This window comes from Panicum virgatum, chromosome 2K, assembly GCF_016808335.1.
Source record: "Panicum virgatum strain AP13 chromosome 2K, P.virgatum_v5, whole genome shotgun sequence".
Taxonomy (NCBI): domain Eukaryota; kingdom Viridiplantae; phylum Streptophyta; class Magnoliopsida; order Poales; family Poaceae; genus Panicum; species Panicum virgatum.
The window spans coordinates 7,208,301-7,231,214 of record NC_053137.1 but is presented as its reverse complement, the minus strand read 5'-3'; the positions used below and the strand labels follow the sequence as shown (position 1 = coordinate 7,231,214).

Below are 22,914 nucleotides of genomic sequence, written 5' to 3'. Positions count from 1 at the left end.
TTGCAGTTGCAAATTGCTCTGGAAATATTATTCTTTTACTTCGCTGGTTCTTTTTTGCTGGAGATCACAACAGCATGCATGACGCTAATTTAATTGGATGCCACTGATTATTCACCGAGTATGAACTAGTTGCACGCACGAGAGAGCGAGTTCAGCATACGAGCAATGAGACCCTGTGCTCTTGTCGAGAAATTTTTTTATTTGCCATCAAAATTTACAGTGCTTCCCTAATTGCCATTGAGAAAGTTTTTTTTCCTTATTTGCCATTGAGCTAAACTTCGTTTCCCTTCTTGCCACTTCTGTCTATTCCGTCATGGTCTGTTACGCAGAGACATACAATTTTTTTCGTATTGGCTAAACTGCCCCTTGCTCCCTTTCCCTTCCTTTTCTATTTCTCTCCCCCGTGCTCCCTTTCTCATTTCCTCTCTCCCCACGCTGTCCTCACCAAACCCTAGATCTAACGCTCTCCTCACCACGCTCTCTCCCCGCCTGGCTGCTCCTGCGCTGAGGGGCCGCACTAGCCGCACCCCCGCTCACGCGTGCATGAGCTCGCCGGCGCTGGAGGAAGGGTGGGCGGGCGTGGCCGCCCCCCCCCCCCCCCACAGGAGCGGCAGGGAGCCCGGCGGTCCCCCTCCCGAGGCGCCCAGGGAGCCTGGCGGTCCCCTTCCCGAGGCGTCCAGGGAGCCCAGTGACTCCATGCGACCGTTGGCGCTGGAGGAGCTGTGGGCGGCAGGGGTCGCGGCCCCCCACACGGGCAGCGCGGACGGCATGTGCGCCCCAGCTCCCGCGCTGCCCAGGGGCAATCCGTTGCAGCCGCCGGCGCTAGAGGAGCGGCGGGCGGTAGCGGCCGCTATCCCCCGCGGGAGCAGCCCAGGTGCGGAGCTTGCCCTCTGCGGGAGCCTCGCTGGAGCAAGCAAATGGCTATTGGAAGGGTGAGTACTCGCGAATGGCTTGGTTTTCCAGCACAATATTTTTTTTCTTTGTTTCAAGATGTTGCTAGTTCAGTAGAAATAGAAGAGATCCAACAAAATTTGAGTTAGTTTTATTATTTTGGTTGATAGGATGGATGCTAGTTCAAGTTACTTACTGAAAATTAGAATTATTGGCAACCCAAAAAAGGTTAGGAAAGATGTCACTTGTTTTCTGTTCGAGAAGGCTGTTGATTCAGACACGACAAATTTTAAGGATTTCATTGAGTCCATCGTAAACCAGTATCCCCCAGGTTACCAGGAAGTTGTTCATGTGCACTATTATGATAGTTATTTGGCAGCTTTTCCTGAAGTTAAAACAGACCAAGAGTTGCTGTCAATGTTTTAGAAACACACCGAGAACAAGGTTGTTGACATGGCCATTACATACAATGATCCTTTGGAACCATATATACCAATCACTAAGTGGCCTGGTGCTAGTGATGTTGATTCTGATTTTACTTGTGATCCAAAGCAAAAGCAGCCTATGAACAAAGGAAAGTAGCCTATGAACAAAGGAAAGCCTGAATCTGAGGACGAAAATTGTCCAAATCCATTACTAGAGAATGAGTACGTAGATATTGATGAGGAGAGCACGTACTTGGGCAAGGAGCCTGCGGATGATGTTCCAAGCAAGGGCGAGGACAAGGACGCAGACTATGTGGTAGAAGAAGATTCTGATTCAGGTTCAGACTCTGAGATGGATGATGAAAATGAGGTAGAAGGGATGGAGCCTATAGATGCAGATTATGATAAAAATGACCCTCCAATGCATGTTGGGATGACATATCCAAATATTCAAGTATTTAAGTTGGCATTAGCTCAACATGCTATCAAACATGAGTTTGAATACAACACAGAAAAGAGCGATAAGGGCAGATTCAGAGCCTATTGTACAAGGAAGCAAGAAGATAACTGCCCCTGGAGGTTACATGCTTCTACAATGGATGACAAGCAAACTATAAAGGTAATTGCTGAATGTTCATTGTTGTAAAATTTGCTTGCTGTACAATTTTTGACCTCTCATTATTTCACTTGTTCAGGTAACACGTAACCCTTTTGGTCATATCTGTTCAAGCACTAGAAGGAAAGAGAAAGCGAAGAATGCATCCAAGCATTGGGTATGTGACAAGGTGAAGGGCTGGTTACTTGAGGATCCAAAGTTGGGACCAAAAGCATTACAACAAAAGATCAGAGAGCACTACAAGATAAAGGTTCACTATAAGAGAGTATATATGGGTAAGGAGCTAGCACTAAAACAGATTTATGGTGATTGGGATACTAGCTTTGACAATCTTTATAAGTTTAAGGCACAAGTTGAGATGGTCTGTCCTGGTAGTTTAGTTGACATTGAACATCACAAAATAAATGACAAGATCAGATTTAGTAGACTGTTTGTTGCTTTTAAACCATGCATAGAGGGGTTTCTTAGTGGCTGTAGGCCATATCTAGCAATAGATAGCACTTTCTTGACAGGAAAGTATAAGGGGCAATTGGCTACTGCTTGTGCTGTTGATGGTCATAACTGGATGTATCCTGTTGTTTTTGGAGTGATGGATTCTGAAACCAATGAGAACTGGACTTGGTTCATGCAAATGCTTAAGAAGGTAATAGGATCACCAAGAGGCTTAGCCATATGCACTGATGCTGGGCAAGCAGTGATGACAGGAGTGAAAGATGTGTTTCTAGAAGCAGAACACAGGGAGTGTATGTACCACTTGGTAACAAACTTTAAGAAGAGGTATCGTGGAAAGGTGTTTGATGAACATCTATGGCAGGCTGCATATGCATGGAATCCATACATCTTTGAGAAGCACTGGGCTGAAATAGAACAAGCAAACCCAGCTGCAACACAATATCTAAGGCAGTGGCACACTAGATTATGGACAAGAAGCCAATTCTCAACGGCCAGTAAGGTTGACTATGTGACTAACAATTTAGCAGAGAGCTTCAACAACTAGATTAAAGACTACAAGTCCTTGAACTTGGATGATCTCATGGACAGAATTAGACAATTGCTTATGCAAAAGTGGAACCGAAGGAGGAAAATCTCAAACATTTTGGAAGGGTTAATTCTGCCCCACATATTGAAAAGGTTGAATGAAAGGAGCAGGGACTTGGACTTGGATGTGATAGAATGTGGAAATGGGCTTGCTGAAGTTTCTGTATTGTCTGGCAGTGGCTTTAGGTGTGTGGTCAACCTACATGACAAAACATGTACATGTAGACAATGGCAAGTTTCAGGCATTCCCTGTGTACATGCTTTAGCATTCATTACTTCACTTAGCAATGCATCCCTAGAGAATTATGTGGACCCCTTCTACTCTGTAGAGAGATTTAGAACAGCCTATGCTCAGCAACTCCCTGCATTGGTGGACAAGTCTCAGTGGCCAAAATCTGAACATGGATTCTTCATGAATCCACCACTTTTAAAGGCTGTAGCAGGTGGTAGGAGAAGAACTGAGAGGTTCAAAGGATGTGCAGAGAAGAAAAAGGGGCAGCACCAATGTAAGGTTTGCAAGGGCTATGGTCATCGCTGGTACAAATGCAGGGAAGGTGACCCGGAGGACATTGCAGCCCTGTTGGCTGAAAGGTACAGCTTATGTGTGTTTACATTCTTACAAGAATTTATAAAATAATTTGATGTTATTCCTATGTTTCTATGATTCCTATGCAGGCCACCAAAGAAGAAGACAAAGAAAACTACCATGGCAGCCACTGAGTTAAGCATTGTCCCATTGGATGATGCAGCAGCACCCTGCATGAGTTTTCCACCAAGGTTAGGCCTCATACTGTTGAAACACTAGTACCAACAAAAAAACAAGTAACAATCACTTATTTATTCTATCTTTTTCCATAGCCAAAACAGTGAACTTTCAGCTAAGAAAAAAAGAAAAGGTCGCACCTCAAGTTCTGGAAAAGGAAAATATGTCAGGTAGTTGATTTAACATATTGTGTGCTATCTTCACACTTTTTTTTTTGTCTTACTCAAATGTATGCATGTCAGGTCAAGGAGATTAAGTGGATCCAATCAGCCTGAGGCCCTCTCCATTGAATATCCTGTGGTTTTGTCTAATTCCGGACAACAAACTGAGAAGGCACCAACCAAAACTAGAGGCAAGAAAAGGGCTGCAGTCAAGGAGAAGACAGAAAAGGTAAAGAAGCTCAAACTTGACAGCCCTGCAATGGGCACTAGAAGCAAAACAACATATCCAAGTAGCCCAGCAATGTCAACAAGAAGTAAAAGAAGGCTCAGTCTGTGAATGGATGCTTATTTATTTTGTTTTGGTGGTGCTTTGCATGAGCAACTATGATGTAATGTGATTCTGGCCTTATGTATGCATGAACAACTTAGCATTTCATCACCAGTGAGATCTCTCACCTAGTAGTATAATCCTTTTGCTTGGCCACAATGAACACATGATATAATGTGATCTGTACATTGTTTAATGGCCATAAGGTAATGTCACGGTCTGGGTCATGTCTCTTGAACCTGATGTGTTATGGATGTGTCTTGAATCTGATGTGTTATGGATGAATTATTGGTGATTATTCATGTGTGAAAAAATATAATTGTGCATATCTTAACAGCTCCATGTCCACTTTTAATTACATCAAGAAGCGATACACAGGCTGATGGCAAGCAAGGAAATGATAGCCAAATTCTAATGGCAAGAAAGGAAACACCAAATTTTACAATAGAGTTTGTACCGAGGGTAAAATAGTCCTTTCATCTGCTCTCTAACACCGTCATCCTTACAGACGGACGGAAGTGGCAGGAAGGGAAATGAAGTTTAGCTCAATGGCAAATAGGAAAAGAAAACTTTCTCAATGGCAAATAGGGAAGCAATGTAAATTTTGATGGCAAATAAGGAATTCTCTCGCTCTTGTCTGAAACTGAACTTTGCTGAATCTTGCTATAATCTGAAACTGAACGCAGCTGAAATTTATTAATTGTAGCAAAATGAATCTTGTTTTTATCTGAAACTAAACGCATATGGAAGCTATTAATTCCAGCAAAATGAATTGTATGTAGTTTGGTGTACTGTGTGCGTGGCTGCGCTGATGAGTTAACCAACTACTGGAGCACTAGGAGAAGTTTATGTGGCCACAAACTGCAGCATAAGAAGTGTATGTGCCCACAAAGGGCAAGCTGGGGACTGGGCATCGTGCCTTCCTTGCTCGCTAGCTAAGTGCAAAGTTGCTGCTGGTACTGGGTTTTTGCTGGTACAGTTTTTTTTTCTTCTCTAGGATTGAAGGAAGTTCTTGCCAGGATGGAAAACACTATAGTTCACAAATGAATTGTACTTCAAATGCCAAATAATGGAGAGAAAAAAAACAATGATAATATATGCATTTAATCACTTTAAACATAACATTACATAACAAGTCTGATGCCGTACAATAAAGTTGTTCAAATCAAGGGAGACTGCAGCCCCCGGCTTCTAACTTCAGGGATTTGTTCATAACAGGAATTGAAAAAAGAATAATATTGCCACACTGCTAAAAAAATGCCACATTGATAGTTGCATATCTTTTTCATTGTGCATGAACTTACTGGCAATTGACTTAAGTGTTATGATACTGATTTAGTTTGAGAAGGCGCTCTGCTACATCTATCATTGATGGTCTTTGATCCATATCGAGGCTAAAACACTCCATAGCGATCTTTGCCAGACTTCGAAGAAGCTCTAAATTGTTCGTCTGTGCAATTTCATTGTCAAACAAGTCGGCCACCCTCTTCCCTTTGTCAGCATCAAGAAAACTCCTTGCTAAGCTATTATCTTTTGAATATGTGGCTTTTTTCCTGCTTATAAGTTCCAAGATCACAACTCCAAAACTGTAGACATCATTTTTTTCCGTTAGATGTCCTGTTTGCATATATTTTGGATCCATGTAACTCCAATCATCAATGGCATTTTCTGGGCCTTCTTTAACTCTTGCATTCAATCTCAATACGCCCAAGTTTGAGATCTTTGGCATAAAGTTGTCATCCAAGAGTATATTTGCTGGCTTAATATCACCATGTATGATTTTATTGTTGGTTTTTGAGTGCATATAAGCTAGACCGTCTGCTGATTGTGCAGCAATGCTCAAACGCGCATCAATGTTGAGAGGCACTACCTTGTTGTTTCCGTGAAGAATATCTTCAAGGCTACCTCTGGGAACGAACTCATAAACAAGCATCGGGATATCAACTTCGAGGCAACAACCTATCAGCCTAACGATGTTCTTGTGGATGACTTGAGATTGGATGATGACTTCATTTACAAATTGTTCTTTATTCTCTTGTGCGCCACTACTTTTTGGCTTTTTAACTACAACTTGTTTGTTATCAAGAAGGCCCTTGTAAACTTCACCATGGCAACCTTTTTCAGTTATTAAATTTTTCCTCTTTAAAATTTTCTTAAGCTCTTTCTTTTTGAAAAGCTTTATAATTTTTGTTTTCTCCAATATAGGCCCACCATTGTTTTCATAGAACTCCCTCATCTTCTTTTTCTCTTTGCGAAGAAGAATGGGGAATAACAGAGCCGCCAAGACAAAGAAACCACCAATTACACCTGCATGGGGGAAATTTATATTGTTGAGCTAGGTAGTAAAATAGAACTATATTTTTTTATCTAGACCACCTTCAACACATTTCGTACAATTGCCTTTGCTAATCCAAAAATATCCTTCTACAAAACATCCTATTAAACATCATCCTGCAATCATTAAATTTTTAGTTTTATTCTAAATACTTGGGAAAGAGCGTCTTAAGTTTTAATTCATTTTAAGCTAACTATAAACACCATATATTCAGAAAAGGTGGGAGTGTATTTAATTCGTCTATCAGACTAGCTTAGAGTCCTGCCATGTGTGCTAAAGAAATAAAACCTTAAATACATTGTATACATATATAACGAAGCAAATAGCTGCAATATAATTAAATAGTCTTGTTAATTAGGCTCAGCTTAGTGCTTACCTACAACCATCTTTGCTACCAGGGGGAATGCGTCTTTGCATGTTCCTATTTTGCCGTCGCCTTTCATTCCGGGTTTGCATGGACAGTCATACCCTAAAAGCCTGTTCTTGCATATTCATCTATGTCTGGACGCAAAAATGTAGTGGAATTAGAACAGGATAAGTGTACATACCCATGGATTCCCTGCTGGAGTCAACAAACTGATACGCTATTACCTTGGCATCCATTAGGGATGTAGGGGTTGCCCTCGTAGTGTTCCAGGCACTTGCAAACGTAACCATTGGTCACGTCGGCACAAGAGCTGTTGCCGCTAACGCACGCGTAGTCGGGAGGTGGCTGCTGGCCTTTCGCCGGGCATTTGGCGTTCCTGATGGCGAAATCGATCACTTAGGGCACGCCCCGGGGGAACTTGTTGCTGGTGTTGCCGTACAGGTCCGCTGTCGAGAAGTTGTACCATGAATCCTCGACCACCATGGCGAAGGAGCACGGGTTGGTCACCCACAGCGAGTTGTTCAGGGTCGTCTTGGGGGGCATCATCTCGACCGAAACTCCGGTGAGCGGCATCGTCTCCGGCAGGGAGGCCCGGCAGCAGCCGGCCCCGGAGCACGACCCGTTGGAGCTGGACGCGAGCTGCAGGTTTTCCATGAGGGACGAGTGGCAGTCGACGAGGTAGTCGGTCCCTCGGGCACCAAGTGCAGTTCTACCGGAAACCCGATGTTCGCCGAGAGCTGAAGGCTTTGCCGAGTGCAAGATATCAGCACTCGGCAAAGTTACAATTTGCCAAGTGCTTACCAAAAGCCACTCGGCAAAAATTCAACACTCGGCAAATATTGGCTTTGCCGAGTGCCACGCGGGCAGCACTCGGCACACAGCCTCACGTGTGCGCCGCAAACTCCCGCCGCGGCCGTTACCCGCCACGGCCGTTATTGTTTGCCGAGTGCCCGCAAGGGGACACTCGGCAAACACCTCTTTGCCGAGTGCCACGCATAGGGCACTCGGCAAAGACGATCACGTGCGCCTTTGCGAAGACCGTTACCGTTATAGTTTGCCGAGTGCCAGGTTGCGGCACTCGGCAAAGATTTGATAATGCCGAGTGCAATTATCGTGGCACTCGGCATTCAGACTCTTTGCCGAGTGTCCTCTTTAGCTCTCGGCGAAATAACAAAAAAAATTTCTCCAACACAGCCCAAACTTTTTTCTTAGCTACTATACTATACAAAACACAGCATATTAGAATTTGGTACATTTTTTGTTATGTTTACTATATTTAGTTAATTTATTTGATTGCAGGATATTTTGGGGATAATACAATTTGGAACTGCAAAATATAGTATAAATGTACTATAATGAATGGAAAAATGTTTTTTATGTTATTTAGTCAAATTTGAGACATTTTCAAACAATTGAATGGGGAAGTTGAACATCTTGATCCTGAAACGAGACCAAGTGTGCTATGGACAAATTGGTTTTTAATTTATAAAATTCAAAAGTAATAATAAATTCTTGAAATTTGTCATGACATCATGGCTTCATACAGGGAGTCTATGGTAAAAATTTGAAATGGTTTTGGAAAAGTTGTCATGTATGTAGTTTACGAAACGAGGCATCTCCGAAGAAGTTTCATAGAACTCAGAAGGATTCTTTGAGATATCGAGTCAGAGTGATGTTCGAGTTGGAGTTTTACTTGTAATTTTTTTTTGTAGTCATAAGATATGAAGAATTGTGTAATGTTAAATTTTGGCGATTTTTTGAATTAATTTGACAATTTTTAATTTTTTTTCCGAACTATAGTATTACAATTGAATTTGAACTAAAAGTGCATGAAATAATGACATTTTTTTGTTGTAGCATGCTAATTTTTTTATATGCAATAGACTGCATAAATTGTTTCATGTTAAATTTCGGTTATTTTTCAAATTTGTTTTGTAATTTTTATTTTTTTTGAGATGAAAAGAATTAGTTCATATAAATTGAAATATAGCTAATAATAGTGATTGAAATAATGAAAAATAGTTTCGTTAAAGCATGAGTAAGATTTCTTGTTTGAAATGGGCAATGAAATTTTCCATTATTTGAAGAAATTTGTGAAATTTGAAATTGTATTCAAATAAATTTCTGAAAACAAATTCAGAATGGCCACTTTGCCGAGTGTCCAGTCAGGGCACTCGGCAAAAGCTGACTTTGCCGAGTGCCCCGATCTTGCACTCGGCGAAATTTCTGTTTGCCGAGTGCCAGATCGGGGCACTCGGCAAAGTCAGCGACCATTAGTTTTGCGCGGCGCCCGCACACGCGTGCGCACACACACACAACACACGCACGGCCGCCGCATCCTGCCCCCGCCGCCCGCGCTGCCCCCCCCCCCGCCACCACACCGCGCCCCCGCCCCCGCTGCCGCACCGCGCCCCCTCTATGGCCGCCGCACCGCGCCCCCGTCCCTGCCGCCGCACCCCGCCCCCGCCACATCCCGCCCCCGCTGCCGCGCTCGCGTCGCATCCCCGCCCCCGCCCCGGAGGCCGCGCCTGGCGACGACGCCGCGTCCACGTCCTCGCCACGGAAGCCACGCGGGCTCCCGACGCCGACGCCCGGCCGTCCCCGGACGCCGGCTCCCCGCCCCAACAGCGGCGTCCCAGGGGCCTGGCTCGTCCCCGACGCCGTCTACCAGCCCCGGCACCGCCTCCACACCTCGGGCGCCACCAGCGCCGCCTCACCGCCCCTGGATTTGTGTATGTGACTGTTAATTGCATTTTTTTTATATATCTTTCACCTTAGGATTTGTGTCCTGGGAAGGCAGTGCTCAAATGGTAGAACTAGGGATGGAAATATGGCCAAAATGTACATAATAAATTTGTGTTTTTTGTATAAAAAAAGAACTTTTTTTGTCATAATTAAATAGTGAGAGATCAGCTGTAGGCATGTGTCTTCTTCAAATAAAATGATATTTGTTTTGTTAACATGATCAATAAATCATTGCCATATCTCTGTGCAGTATGAATATTGACTCACTAAAATCCTTGAAAACAGAAAGTGCAGTATGATGAGACTGATTTCCAAATAATTTGTAACACTTATTAGCCCTCACATGCATGCATGAGCCTTAAGAGGTGGATATTATGTCAACAGAGAAAGTCATGTTCAATGGGCCCTCAATGCATTAGTAGTTTCCGCTGATGATTTTGCTTTCTTGCTAGTCATGATGCTTAACCTTTTATTTGTTCTGACTGCACAAAATATAGGCTGGTAGCGGCGTCCGCCTGCGACGTGCTCGACGAGAAGCTTGAACTGCGAGTCCACGCCAAGCCGACCACGCCTACACCGCCGACCCATTGTAAGCACCGCCACCGCCTTTGCATATCTAGCACCGCCACCGTCTTTGCACCGCCACCGCCTCGTAGTTCATGTAACCTAGTTAGGCGTCTCCCGTTCGGAAGAGATAAAATTGAGATATGCGGATCTTTGCATATCTATAATTGTATCTCTTTCGAATTGTCCACATTATTTGGACAGCCCGAGGATGCGTAGATACGGATAGTTACCATGATTAACTCCCATCTGAGATAGAGTCTCGGCATCACCTCCCCGTTGTTCTCCGGATACACAATCTCCCTTTCGGGACGTGTATCTGGAGAACAGCGGGGAGGTGCTGCCGAAATTTTGTCTCGGATGGTAGTGGACCATGAAAACTGACCGTATGTACGCATCCTCGGGTGGGATTAGGACCTACCTTCACCTATTAGAATGTAGGGACAACACGTAGTTGCATTTGATTTTTATTCTCACTCCGGTCTAGAGGATGGATGACCGTCATTGGATGTACACGGGCCGTCCAAGTCAGGCTACCATGACCGATGAATGGATTCGAAAGACCAATGATTTTTTGGAAGCCGCGTGGAGTCAGGCTGAAGGATCGAGTTTCTTGTGGTGTCCGTGCAACAGATGTGGAAATAAGAAACGGAAAACGAAGAAGGTTATGGACCAACATCTTTGCAAGTATGGATTTACGCCGGACTATACACGGTGGATCTTTCATGGTGAAGGCCACCGTATGAGGGACGAGGTCGTGAGGCAACGCATCGATGATTGTGATGCTAATGGTGGGGTTGGAGACATGTTACATGACCATCATGAAGCACATTTCGGTGAAGGACCGCAGGAGGAGGAGCCAGAGGCATCCGCAAAGGCGTATTTCGAGATGTTGGAGGCTGCACAGAAACCACTTCACGGTCATACAAAGGTTTCTCAGCTGGACGGCTTCGGACGGCTAATGGCCTTGAAGTCTCAGTTTAGCCTGAGCCGAGATGCCTTCGACAGTCTGTTGACCGTGTTTGGAAGCATGCTTCCAGAAAATCACATTATGCCAAAGTCAATGTATCAGGCACAGAAAATTCTCGGTGCACTTAAGATGCCATATGAGCAGATACATTCTTGTCCAAATGGGTGTATCTTATTTAGGAAGGAGCATGAGAAAGATGCTTACTGTCCAAAATGTAAAGCCTCTAGGTTCCTCGAAGTGGACTCTGGTGATGGTAAGCCTAAGAAGCAGCTCACGATTCCCGTGAAAATCCTACACTACCTTCCTTTCATTCTGAGGATCCAACGACTATTCATGACCGAGGAATCCGCGCAACAGATGACCTGGCACAAGAAAGGTGTTCGATACAACCCTGACAAGATGGTGCATCCATCCGATGGTGAGTCATGGAAGAATTTTGATAGGATTCATCATGACAAGGCTAATGAAGCTCGTAATGTACGTATTGCGCTAGCAACTGATGGGTTCAATCCTTATGGGATGGTGGCCGCCTCGTACTCATGCTGGCATGTGTTTGTTATCCCTCTGAATCTCCCTCCAGGGGTCCTATTTCAACGACAGTCCATATTCGTGTCATTGATTATTCCAGAGCACCCGGGGAATAAAATGAGTGTTTACATGGAGCCTCTGATTGATGATTTGGTCGAGGCATGGGACGAAGGGGTGTGGACCTATGATCGAGCAACAAAGACAAATTTTAGAATGTATGTTTGGTACCAATTCTCCCTGCATGACTTACCCGCATATGGCATATTCTGCGGCTGGTGTACTCACGGGAAGTTCCCATGTCCAACATGCAAGGCAGCTCTGCAGTTCATCTGGTTGAGGAAGGGGGGTAAGTATTCGTCGTTTGACAAACATCGACAATTCCTCCCCGCTAACCATCCTTTTAGACAAGATGTTAAGAACTTCACGAAAGGTGTAAAAGTTACAGAAATTGCACCGTCGATCATGACGGGTGCTGCGATTCATGCTCAGATAGACGCTCTCCGAGTCAACGATGGCGGTGGTTTTGTTGGGTACGGTGAGGAACATGCTTGGACTCAGAAGTCTGGGCTGTGGAGGCTCCCTTATATTGATGATATTCTGCTTCCACACAACATTGATGTGATGCATACTGAAAAGAATTGGGGGGAGGCACTTTTTGGAACAGTCATGGACATTTCTGATAAGACAAAGGACAACGTAAAGGGAAGAGTGGATCTGGCAATGTTGTGCGATAGACCAAGATACGAAATGAGGACTCCTGGACCCGGGAGGAAATGGAAGAAGACACAGGCCGACTTCGTCCTCACGAGGGCCCAGAAGAAAGAAGCACTAGAGTGGATCCAAAAGTTACAATTTCCCGATGGATATGCAGCAAATCTTAGGAGGGGTGTGAACTTGACTACTATGCGAATCAACGGGCTAAAGAGTCATGACTACCATAGATGGATTGAGCGACTTCTTCCGGTGATGGTTCGAGGCTACTTACCTGATAATGTATGGCTCGTGCTAGCAGAGTTGAGCAATTTTTTCCGTCAGCTTTGTGCTAAGGAGTTATCTCGGGCTGTTATTGTGGACATGGAAAAAATGGCTCCCGTGTTGCTCTGTAAGTTGGAGAAGATCTTTCCACCAGCCTTCTTCAATCCAATGCAGCATTTGCTTCTGCATCTGCCTTATGAGACAAGAATGGGAGGGCCTGTGTAGTTCCGTTGGTGCTATCCAGTTGAAAGATGCCAGAAGGTTCTTCGAACGAAATGTAAGAATAAATGTAAAATTGAGGCTTCGATTGCTGAGGCATATATTTTGGAGGAGGTGTCAAACTTCACGACTAAATACTATGGTGAGAAGCTTCCCAGCGTGCATAATCCACCTCCTCGTTACAATGCTGGCGATAATGAATCGAGTCTCAGCATTTTCCGAGGGCAACTTGGAAGTGCAAGTGATGCGAGGTACAAGACCCTGAACCATGAAGAGTGGCGCCGTATCATGCTTTATCTGTTGACCAACCTTTCTGAGGTGGAGCCGTACATAGGGTAAGTTCTCATTCCACGATTCAGCATCTCATTTAACATCTTCTTGCGTTTGCACTAAGCAGCATCCAACCCCTTGATCATATTTCACACAGGCAATTTCTTCGTCAATTCTGGCGTCGCTCAAGGTCTCCGACCCAGAACGATTCGGAGTCTCTTCTAAAAAATGGCCCCGGAAATTCTCAGCCCGATTTCATTTATTGGTTGCAACAAAAGGTAAACTCTGATTCACAGGATCTTTGCTGTAGCTATAGGATCAAGTCATTTTTCTGTTTCCTGGAAAACATATTTGCCGAGCCTAATTACCTAGGCACTCGGCGAAGTTTGAAACTTCGCCGAGTGCCACACGTCTGTCACTCGGCGAAGATCCAAACTTCGCCGAGTGCCACGAGTCCAGCACTCGGCGAAGTTCAGCTCCCATCCCGTCCCATCCGTTCCGTTCGCTGGTTCGGCCGTCCCGTTTCATTTTTTTTTTTTGCCGAGTGCGGCGTGGCACACGGCAAATATTTGCCGAGTGCTCGAGAAAAAGGCACTCAGCATTGCCGTTTTCGCCGGTAGAAGAAAGGCCGTGTGCGCTTCGCCGAGTGCTACACTCGGCGAATTCTTTGCCGAGTGTTTTTCTGCCTTTGCCGAGTGTCTCTGTCACTCGGCAAAGATCGATCTGTACCTGAACGCAAAGGGCTGGACCTTGACGCCGACGCCGACGAGGACGTTGCGCGCCGGCGACACAGGAACGGGCCGTTGGGCCCGTCGATGAGGAGCGCCAGGGTGGTGAACGCCGCCCGCATGAACCCGCCGGTGGCGTTCGTGTTGCAGACGGACGCCACCGCGCCGTACGCCCGTGCCTCGTTCTTGGCGACTGAGATGTCGACGAGCTCGACCGGCAAGATGTCCGAATTGATGCGCTGGTCGACGACCGAAAGATTGCCTGTTGTGTTGGAGACCGAGTAGGAGGAGACGGTCGTCATCTGGGCTGACCCTCCAACGGCTACAGGAAGGAAGGCGCGAGGAGGCTGGAAGGAGTGGTTGCAGGTGACCTGGAAGCCCGCGAGGAAGCAGCCGGGCTCCATGCCGAACGGGAAGGGGATGCTGATGTTGCCGCACTTGTCCGGACAGCCCGGGCGTGTGATTGGCAGTGGCTCATGCTGAGCACCAGCGGCTGCAAGGAGGACTAGGATTTGCAGCAGCAGCTGAGATTGCGAGGGCGTGGTCATGGCGCTGTTCTTGCTGCACCGCTAGGTGACTGGATGGAAATTAAGCCTGCATTACATCGTTAATATAGAGCATCAACAGCTAATTGCACCTTGCCTAGATATATTTATTATTAGTAAATGCGTTTCACAACCTCCATATATATGTTTAGCTTCAATTCGTTGCGGTTTTTCACTTAAATCCATGCCAGTAGAAGTAGGTATTTCTGGAGACAGGGTTGACTGGAATTCTTTGCAAATTTAGGGGTTAATTGTGTGCAATAATGAGCAGGTGTTAGTAATGTAAGATTCAAAATGTCGCTGGACTACACCGTGTAGAAGTTATAGCTTCAAAATGTCGCCAGGCTAGCTAAAACGTAACTCATCGTCTCATCTCGCCAGGGCGGCCGGGCTACTGCAAGTCTCCAGCGGCGTAGTCTGGATCACAGCTGCTGTCACGAGTTGTTTTTAGACTGCTAACAGCCTAACACGACCCATACTTCTTCTGTATCGTTGGCTCCTCACCCGGCCCGACTAATATCGACGACTTCTGAGTTCTGACACTATTTAAAAGCTGCATCACATAGCAGTACAATAGTCTTTCCAAGAGGCATATCAATATTTGCCAGACACGATATACTGTAATACATTTAAAATAACTCATGAAGAAAAAGGTAAACCGTATATATATATATATATATATATATATATATATATATATATATATATATATATATTACAGAAGGACAAAAAAGTTGGATTGATATCATAAGGTTTAAAATGACTTAGATAATTTGCTAAAAACAAAAAAACCATGCAGAAGGTTTAGATAATAGTAGTCCATCCATTTCAAAATTTAGTTTTGATCAGATTTATAGAAATATATTAACATTAAATTTCTTCTATAAACTTGTTTAAAGTTAGAGAAGTTTAAAAACTAAAACGCCATAAAATCCAAGATGAAATATTTTTTGTTTCTGAAGCTCTTAGACGTTGTTGGGATCTTTGCTTCTTAGATGCCCAGACAGAGAGCATGAATAGTAAGAAAGGTGACAATGAAAGTAGGTGTCGAACTCTCCAATAATGATTAGAAAATTCAACCATTTACACTGTGGAGAGAGGGAGCTATTTATACCCCTAGCCCTCGGCCAGGTTTTCCTAAATTGCCCCCTCCCAACTCATTTACAACTCACTCTTAGCCGGTTCCGGGGTAAAATTACAAGGTGAGAGGTTTACAAATCCGACCTTCTCACATATTCGGGAGGTGTACAAATCCGACCTTATCACATATTCACGTTTTACTCACATGTCTTCAACCGACGAAGGTTACAACAACCTTCGGGTACCTCCGGGAGTTTGGGCCATGAAGGTTCCATCAACGATCGACCAGCCGTCATCCTCGTTCCCGGTCGCGGGCTCTTTTCCCGAAGGTCTTGATCTTCGAGTTAATGCTTCCGGGTGGCCGTTTGTCACCTTCGGCACGACGGAAGCGGTACCCTTCGGAACGAAGGTCTTGGTGTTTGCGCTTACGCTCCTGGGCAGCCATCCGTTACCTTCGGTCTTCATAAGGTGATATCCTTCGGACCGAAGGTCATGGTTTCTGAGCTTGCGCTTCTTAGTGTTCATCTGATATCTTCGGGTATGCTTGGCTCCATTTTGTTGTGGCCCTGCAAACAGGTTAGGGAGCATTTCTGAGGGTGAGGGCTTGACCCGAAGGTCCAATCCCCAACAGTAGCCCCTCGAGGGCGAGGTCCGAAGCTGACGGTCCGAACCCTCGTTAATGAAGAAGATTGCGCGTAACCTTCGGTAAGCTCCCGAGGAAAAACGTCTCCCGAACCGTCGGCTGCAACGGTCGGTTTTTGTTGTGTACGTGTCGGGCTCTGATTGCGCCGCTTGGTTGGCCGTCTCCTCGGTTTTTCCATTGGTACTGTTGCTTTTCACCGCCTATAAAAGCGGAGGTGGGGGGTAAAGCATGTGCCCTCTCGAGCTTGGTTTACCTTCGACGCTTTCGGCTATAAAGCGCTTTTTCCGAAGGTTTTTCTTTCGTGCGAATCAGGCTGCTTGTTTTCTTCGGTGTAAGTAGCTTTGCGGCTCATGGCTCGCACTAAACAAACAGCGAGGCTGATCGAAGGTTCGTTTGGGCCTTTGTTTCTAATTTGACTTTGTTTTTGTAGATATGGCATTCATTAAGAGGGCGGTTCTTCGTGCAGACTCAGGTCAAGCTCCCGAAGGAGAGGTTGGTGGTTCGCAGCCATCTCAGCAGCAGCAGCAATCCAGCGAGAGTCTTTCGGCGGTGTCCGCGGATGTGTCGGAACTGATGGCTCCGGAGAAACGTAAGACTTTGCTTTTCGAGCCATCTGTCGTATCTCAGAGCATGATAGACTTCTATGTTACGAAGGGCTATTTCGCCGAGGGTGTTTGTCAACCTCCGGGGGCAGAATTGATTCCTGTACCAGAGACCGGCGAGGTTGTGGTCTTTAAGGATTTTTTTACAGCTGGGCTTAGACTTCCGATGGATCCAATTGTGCCGAAGCTTTTGGAGCCATTCAACGTGAAGCTACACCACTTTACCCCGAACGGGATTGTTGCACTGGCCAAATTTCTGTGGGTGGTGCGCAGCTTCGGAGGGGAAGTGTCTGTGGATGCCTTTTGTAGGCTTTTCCAGCTGCACTGCCAGCCTCGTAAGGTCTACGTAGATGATGATTCGGAGCTTAGCGAGGTTCAGAACGGCTGCTGCACCTTCGTACCTCGTAAGCCGAACAAAAGGACCGGTCTGTTAAAGGTTATGCTCTCGACAGCTTACAAGAACAAGTGGGAGGGGAACTGGTTAGGATATTGGTTTTACACCAAGATTGGCTTCCCTGACCCCGAAGGCTCTGGTGAGGAGAAGTATCTGCTGGCTTCGGACATTGAGATGTTTGATCACTTCTATCAGCCTGCCTTCAGCAAGCGCGGGCCAGGTTTCAAATCGTGTCTGGAGGCCTTCATGACGGCTTGCCAAGTTTGTGGTGGCAGGGATGCTGTCGAGGAATTTCTGGCTGCGAAGGTTTGGCCGCTTGCTGCTGGCTGGTCTCCATCAAGGTTCGAGCGTAAGCGCTTTGTTGGTTTGAAGTATGATGTGACTTCTCCGGTTTTTGGGCTTCGGAGGCCCGAGGGTTCCAGTGACGAAGTTATTGTGGATGAGCTGAAGCGGCAGGCTGCGGAGATACTGGGCCCTTGGAACAAAAAGGAGTATCTTTCTTTGGTGGAGGTGTGCGGAGGGAACCTTCGATTGAACCGTTGCTTGGCTGAGATGGGTGTTGCTTACGAGCCTCGGTCGGTTCCGGCGAACGCCATTCCAAGAATGACGCCGCCGGGGAACGTTGGTTCGGAGGTTCCTGAGTCAAAATCTAGGGGCAAGGCTAAGGTGGAGGAGGCGGGGGGCTCCGGGGCTACTGGCACGCGGGGACGCGGGCGTGGTCAGAAACCTTCGAGCACGAAGGTTTCTATTGCGAGGGCTGAGAGCGCCAAGAGGAAGGCGCGAGATGAGGAGGTGTCTTCGGGCGACAGCGGTACACCCTCATTCATGGAAGAGTTCATGGGGACGGTGGGCGGGGAGATCGTAGTTCCCGAGGGGAGGCTTTTTAGATCCCGTTATGATCTTAGTGATGAGTACGGGACCATGCTTTTCGGTTCCGGCCATCGGGTTGAGGTGGCGAAAGCGCTGATTAATCTTCATTGTTCCTCCGAAGGTACGACGAAGCGCCGGAGGATTCAAAGCCTCGTCAAAACTGGGGCCAAGCCTGTGGACATCCCGAAGCCACCCGTGCCGAGGGTGACCGACTCGACGGCTGACGCCCCGAAAGGTCCAGCTCAGGCACCGACCGCTGCACAGCCTGTTCTTGCGGTGAACATCGAAGAGGGAGAAATCTTGGTTGGTGAGACGATGGCGCTCAGAGGTGGGGAGATTCCCGGTGGTTCTTCTGCTCCACCTTCGGATAAAGAGGTGGAGGCGTTGGAGGGGATGGCCTTCGACGAGTCTGGTAATTTTCACCTACTTGGCTTTTCCTGATTACCTAACTTGTTCGTCGCTCTCGAAGGGGTTTTTATTTATGTTACTTTTTGCAGCTATGTCGGTGTCGATGCAGCAGCTCTTGGCCGCGATGCAGGGGCCTGGCATGACTGGGATTCTCCCTCCTGAAAGGGGTAGGGTGGCGTCTGATTACGTTTGGCCTTCCTTTGATTTTTGGTTTTCCCGGAGGTGATTTTGTTTTTGATTCAGGATTTAATGCAGCCGTGGCAGAGGCGTCTACCTCCGACGCTGCTTTCATTGTTGCTAAGCTGAGCAAGAAGCTTGCCCACGCCAGTCGAGCTTTGATGCAGAAGGCCAAAGCGGACGCGGACCTTCGGGTGGCGAGTGCCACCGAGAGACTGGGTTTGGCTGACAAGGTCCGGCAGGCTGAGGCTGAAATTCTCGTTTTGAAGGACGAGAACCAGCAACTGAAGGTCTGTTGCTTCGGATAACGAGAAGGTTCTGGAGAGCCTTCGGAGGACCGTGGAGGGGGATGCGAACGAGAAGGCTGACCTTAAGAGTAGGATCACCGAGCTGGAGTGGGTTCAGGCTAAAATGACTGAACTCAAGCGGGTCTTACCCGAGGTTGCCAGACGAGCCGATGGGGTGTACCAAGAGTACAAGAAGGCTCTTTCTGCCCTTGGAGCGGAGCCTTTGCCCTTGCCTGAGCCGGTCGAAGGTCCCCAAGTTTTCTTCCTGCTTTTGGACTGGTTGCTGTCCGAGTTCGAGGGCCTCGGTGAGGTGATGAGTATTGCAAATGACAACGCGGCCTCTGTCTCCTTCGAGGGGCTTGTTGGAAATCTTCTTCGTGCCAGCGCAGTTTACCTTGCCCGACTCGATGGTTTTCAGTATGTACCCTACGAAGGCTTGGCAGCGGAGGTGGGAAGAATTCAAGATGTGAAGGCTGCATTTTTTGAGCGTTTCTGGGAAACTTCTGGCAAAGTTGCTGTTCGGACTCTGGCGGCCGCAGCTGCTAAGGTAGGTTTGGTTCTAGCAACTTTTCGTTTTTTCTTTTGTTTGTTTTTAATTGATTTCGTCTATTTGGTGTAGGAGGCGACTCCTGATCAGCCTTCGGAGGACAATCGAACGTCCGAAGATCGGAGGTTTCCTTCGAGGGCTCAGGTGTAGAGATTGGTTTGTAGTTTACTTTGGTAGCTTTCTAGGACTTTGGTCTGTAAATATTGCCATGGTGCAGGATGTGAACAATGCTATGGTATTGATGAGCTGGGAGGCTTTTAGCTTTGCTTGTCCTGGATGCAGCGTTGTGGAATATTTAATCTGGTCCGGTAGAAATTCATTGTAACATGTTTTTCCCCTTCGTCTGAATGTGACTTTCGCGATTGCCTTTGTAATGGCTTTTATTGCGTATCCTTCGGGTCTCCTTTATGTGTGCATTCTTCGTGGTGCTGTGATTTGCATCCTTCGAGGTGCCTTGTGATGTGCATTCTTCGTGGTGCCTTGCGTTGTGTATCCTTCGAGGTGCTGTTTTTGTGCATCCTTCGAGGTGCCTTGTGTTGCGCATCCTTCGAGGTGCCTTGTGATGTGCTTGATATATTTTCACCCGAAGTTTGCAGAGTAGTACTATCATGCGGCTCTTGGAGAAAAAGGTCTCCCCCCAGCCTTCGCTTTTTCTTGTCGAAGGACCTTTTTGGATGTAACTTTTTGTCCGGGGCGACGCTTGTTAGGGTGGTTCTTCAAAAAACGTCTCCCCCCTTCCTAATGAGTCATTGCCCGGAGGTATTTTGTGAAGAAGAAGTGTTTGTTATTTCGATATATGATCTGTTTGCCAATGAGGCAATGCGCGAAATCTTTGTTTTTTGTGAAAAAACGTCTCCCCCCTTTTTTGCGCGCTGTTGTCCTCGAAAGGCTTAGCTCTTTTTGGGTAAATCGAATGATGTGTGCCGAAGGTTCTTGTGGAAAAAACGTCCCCCCCTTCTGGCATCCATCTTTCGATTTTTCCGAGGTAGCCTATTGGCCTTCGCTTTGCACTTATTGTGCCCTTTTTGTCGTTGGTTTTTGGTTCGTATCTTTTGAAAGGTCGAAGCCCCTTGGCGTTTTTGCACTTGTGCCGAATGTTTTTTGGTTCGGACCTTTTGAAAGGTCGGAGCCCCTTGGCGTTTTTGCACTTGTCGTGCATTTGTGTTGAAGGTTTTTTGGTTCGGACCTTTTGAAAGTTCGAATCCTCGGCGTTGTTTTTGCACTTGTTTTGCATTTGTGCCGAAGTTTTTTTTTTTGTTCGGACCTTTTGAAAGGTCGAAGCCCCTTGGCGTTTTTGCACTTGTTGTGCGTTTGTGCCGAAGGTTTTTTGGTTCGGACCTTTTGAAAGGTCGAAGCCCCTTGGCGTTTTGCACTTGTTGTGCGTTTGTGCCGAAGGTTTTTTGGTTCGGACCTTTTGAAAGCTCGAAGCCCCTTGGCGTTTTTGCACTTGTTGTGCGTTTGTGCCGAAGGTTTTTTGGTTCGGACCTTTTGAAAGGTCGAAGCCCCTTGGCGTTTTTGCAGTTGTTGTGCGTTTGTGCCGAAGGTTTTTTAGTTTGGACCTTTTGAAAGGTCGAAGCCCCTTGGCGTTTTTGCACTTGCTGTGCGTTTGTGCCGAAGATTTTTTGGTTCGGACCTTTTGAAAGGTCGAAGCCCCTTGGTGTTTTTGCACTTGTTGTGCGTTTGTGCCGAAGGTTTTTTGGTTCGGACTTTTTGAAAGGTCGAAGCCCCTTGGCGTTTTTGCACTTGTTGTGCCTTTGTTTTGATAAGTATGCAAAATTTGCGGATTCTGCATACTTTGCTAACTTACTGTTTTGTTTAGTATGGAGATGCTTGCCGAAGCTTGCCATTTTGGTTGCTTAGGCGAGAGTGACACTGTTTGGGGAAAATTCATTGTATTGAGATTGTTTACACTGAGTCCGCCTCGTAAAAAACCTCACCTCCTGTGCGAAGTTTCCCCTTGTGATGAAAAGAGTACGGCCCATTTACAATGTAAGAAGTAACTGAAAATAGATGCGAAGGTCCGCGATCGCTTATAGCTTCGCGATGCATCCTTTTTACAAACTTAAATGTAGTACTTTTTGAGGATGTCGGCATTCCAAGGATGCTGCAGCTCATTGCCTTCGGCGTCGGACAAGTGATACGACCCTGGCCTATTGCTTTTGATTACTAGGAATGGTCCTTCCAACTTGGGTTGAAGTTTGCCGGAGGTTTCGGCATTTGGCTTCCTTTTTAGGACCCAGTCTCCGACTGCGATGTCCTTTTTCACTATTTTCTTGTCTCTCCACTTCGTTGTTTCTTGTTGATACTTTTCTAGATTTTCCGAAGCTTGTAGGATGTCTAGCTCTATGAGGTCTTTCTCCTCCGAGGGTGTGCCCTCGATTTGATGAGTCACCCTTAGGCTTCGATTCTTAAGCTCTTATGGTGTCATTGCTTCGGCACCATATAGTAGCCTGAATGGGGTGAACTTGGTGGTTCTTGATTCTGAGGTGTTGTGGGACCAGATGACCTTCGGGAGTTCATCTGCCCATTTTCCCTTTTTCTGATCAAACATGCACTTCTTGATGCTGCCGAAGATGATGCCATTGGCCCTTTCGACAGCCCCGTTGGAATGTGGGTTGTACACCGAAGCAAAGATTACCTTCGTGCCCAGACTGTAACAGAATTCTCTGAAGAGCTGTGAATCAAACTATTTTCCGTTATCGACGGTGATCTCCCTTGGGACCCCGAACCTGCAAACGATGTTCTGCCAAAAGAATTTTCTGATTGTTTCTGATGTGATGTTGATGAGTGGCTTGGCTTTGATCCATTTTGTAAAGTACTCAACAACAACTGCTGCGTACTTGTAATTGCCCTGAGCTGTGGGTAGGGGGCCCACTAGATCAATTCCCCATCTTTGAAGAGGCCAGGTCGGGGGTATCAGCTGAATTGGCTCCGAAGGATTTGAGGGCTTCGGGCCCATCATTTGGCATGCTTGGCATGTTTTCACTATGTGCTGGGCGTCCTTCAGGGCTGTTGGCTAGAAGAATCCTTGGCTGAAGGCTTTGGAGACAAGTTGTCTGAAGCCAATGTGGGATCCGCAAAACCCGGAGTGAATTTCCTTGAGGAGCTCGATTCCTTCAGTTGTCGAGATGCACTTTAACCATGGGCTGGTGACACCTGACTTGAACAGTTCTCCCTTGGAGGTAACGTAGCCCCTCGCTCTTTGGAACATTTTCTTCTCCACTTTCTCATTTGACAGCTCGATGTTTCCCCGAAGGTACTTCATTATAGGTGTTCTCCAATCTTCGGCTGAGATGACTGAGACTTGTTTTTCTCTCTTCGGCTTGACCGAAGGTTCTGTGATTTCTTCGAAAAATACGTCTGATGGTAACTGCTCCTTTCTTGATGCTGCCTTTGCCAGTTTGTCTGATTCGTCGTTCATGTGCCTCGGGATATGAA

The 22,914-nt window shown here is 46.4% G+C and overlaps 1 protein-coding gene and 1 pseudogene across 1 annotated transcript; one reads left to right on the top strand and one right to left on the bottom strand.

Moving 5' to 3' along the window:
* Positions 1-1,476: 1,476 nt before the first annotated feature.
* LOC120695015 lies at positions 1,477-4,472 on the top strand. The gene is made up of 5 exons (XM_039978342.1): positions 1,477-1,861; positions 3,192-3,561; positions 3,646-3,747; positions 3,829-3,903; positions 3,976-4,472. The coding sequence occupies exons 1-5, from the start codon at positions 1,477-1,479 to the stop codon at positions 4,229-4,231; spliced, it is 1,188 nt and encodes a 395-aa protein (XP_039834276.1). The 3' UTR covers positions 4,232-4,472.
* Positions 4,473-5,376: 904 nt separating this feature from the next.
* LOC120695014 lies at positions 5,377-14,471 on the bottom strand (annotated as a pseudogene).
* Positions 14,472-22,914: the final 8,443 nt, after the last annotated feature.

Excerpts from the sequence above, each read along its gene's own strand:
- LOC120695015 (XM_039978342.1), top strand. The coding sequence starts at position 1,477 with ATGAACAAAGGAAAGCCTGAATCTGAGGACGAAAATTGTCCAAATCCA. Across the intron at positions 1,862-3,191 it reads GGGCAGATTCAGAGCCTATT|GTAGACAATGGCAAGTTTCA; the intron begins GTACAAGGAAGC and ends AAACATGTACAT. Across the intron at positions 3,748-3,828 it reads TGCATGAGTTTTCCACCAAG|CCAAAACAGTGAACTTTCAG; the intron begins GTTAGGCCTCAT and ends CTTTTTCCATAG.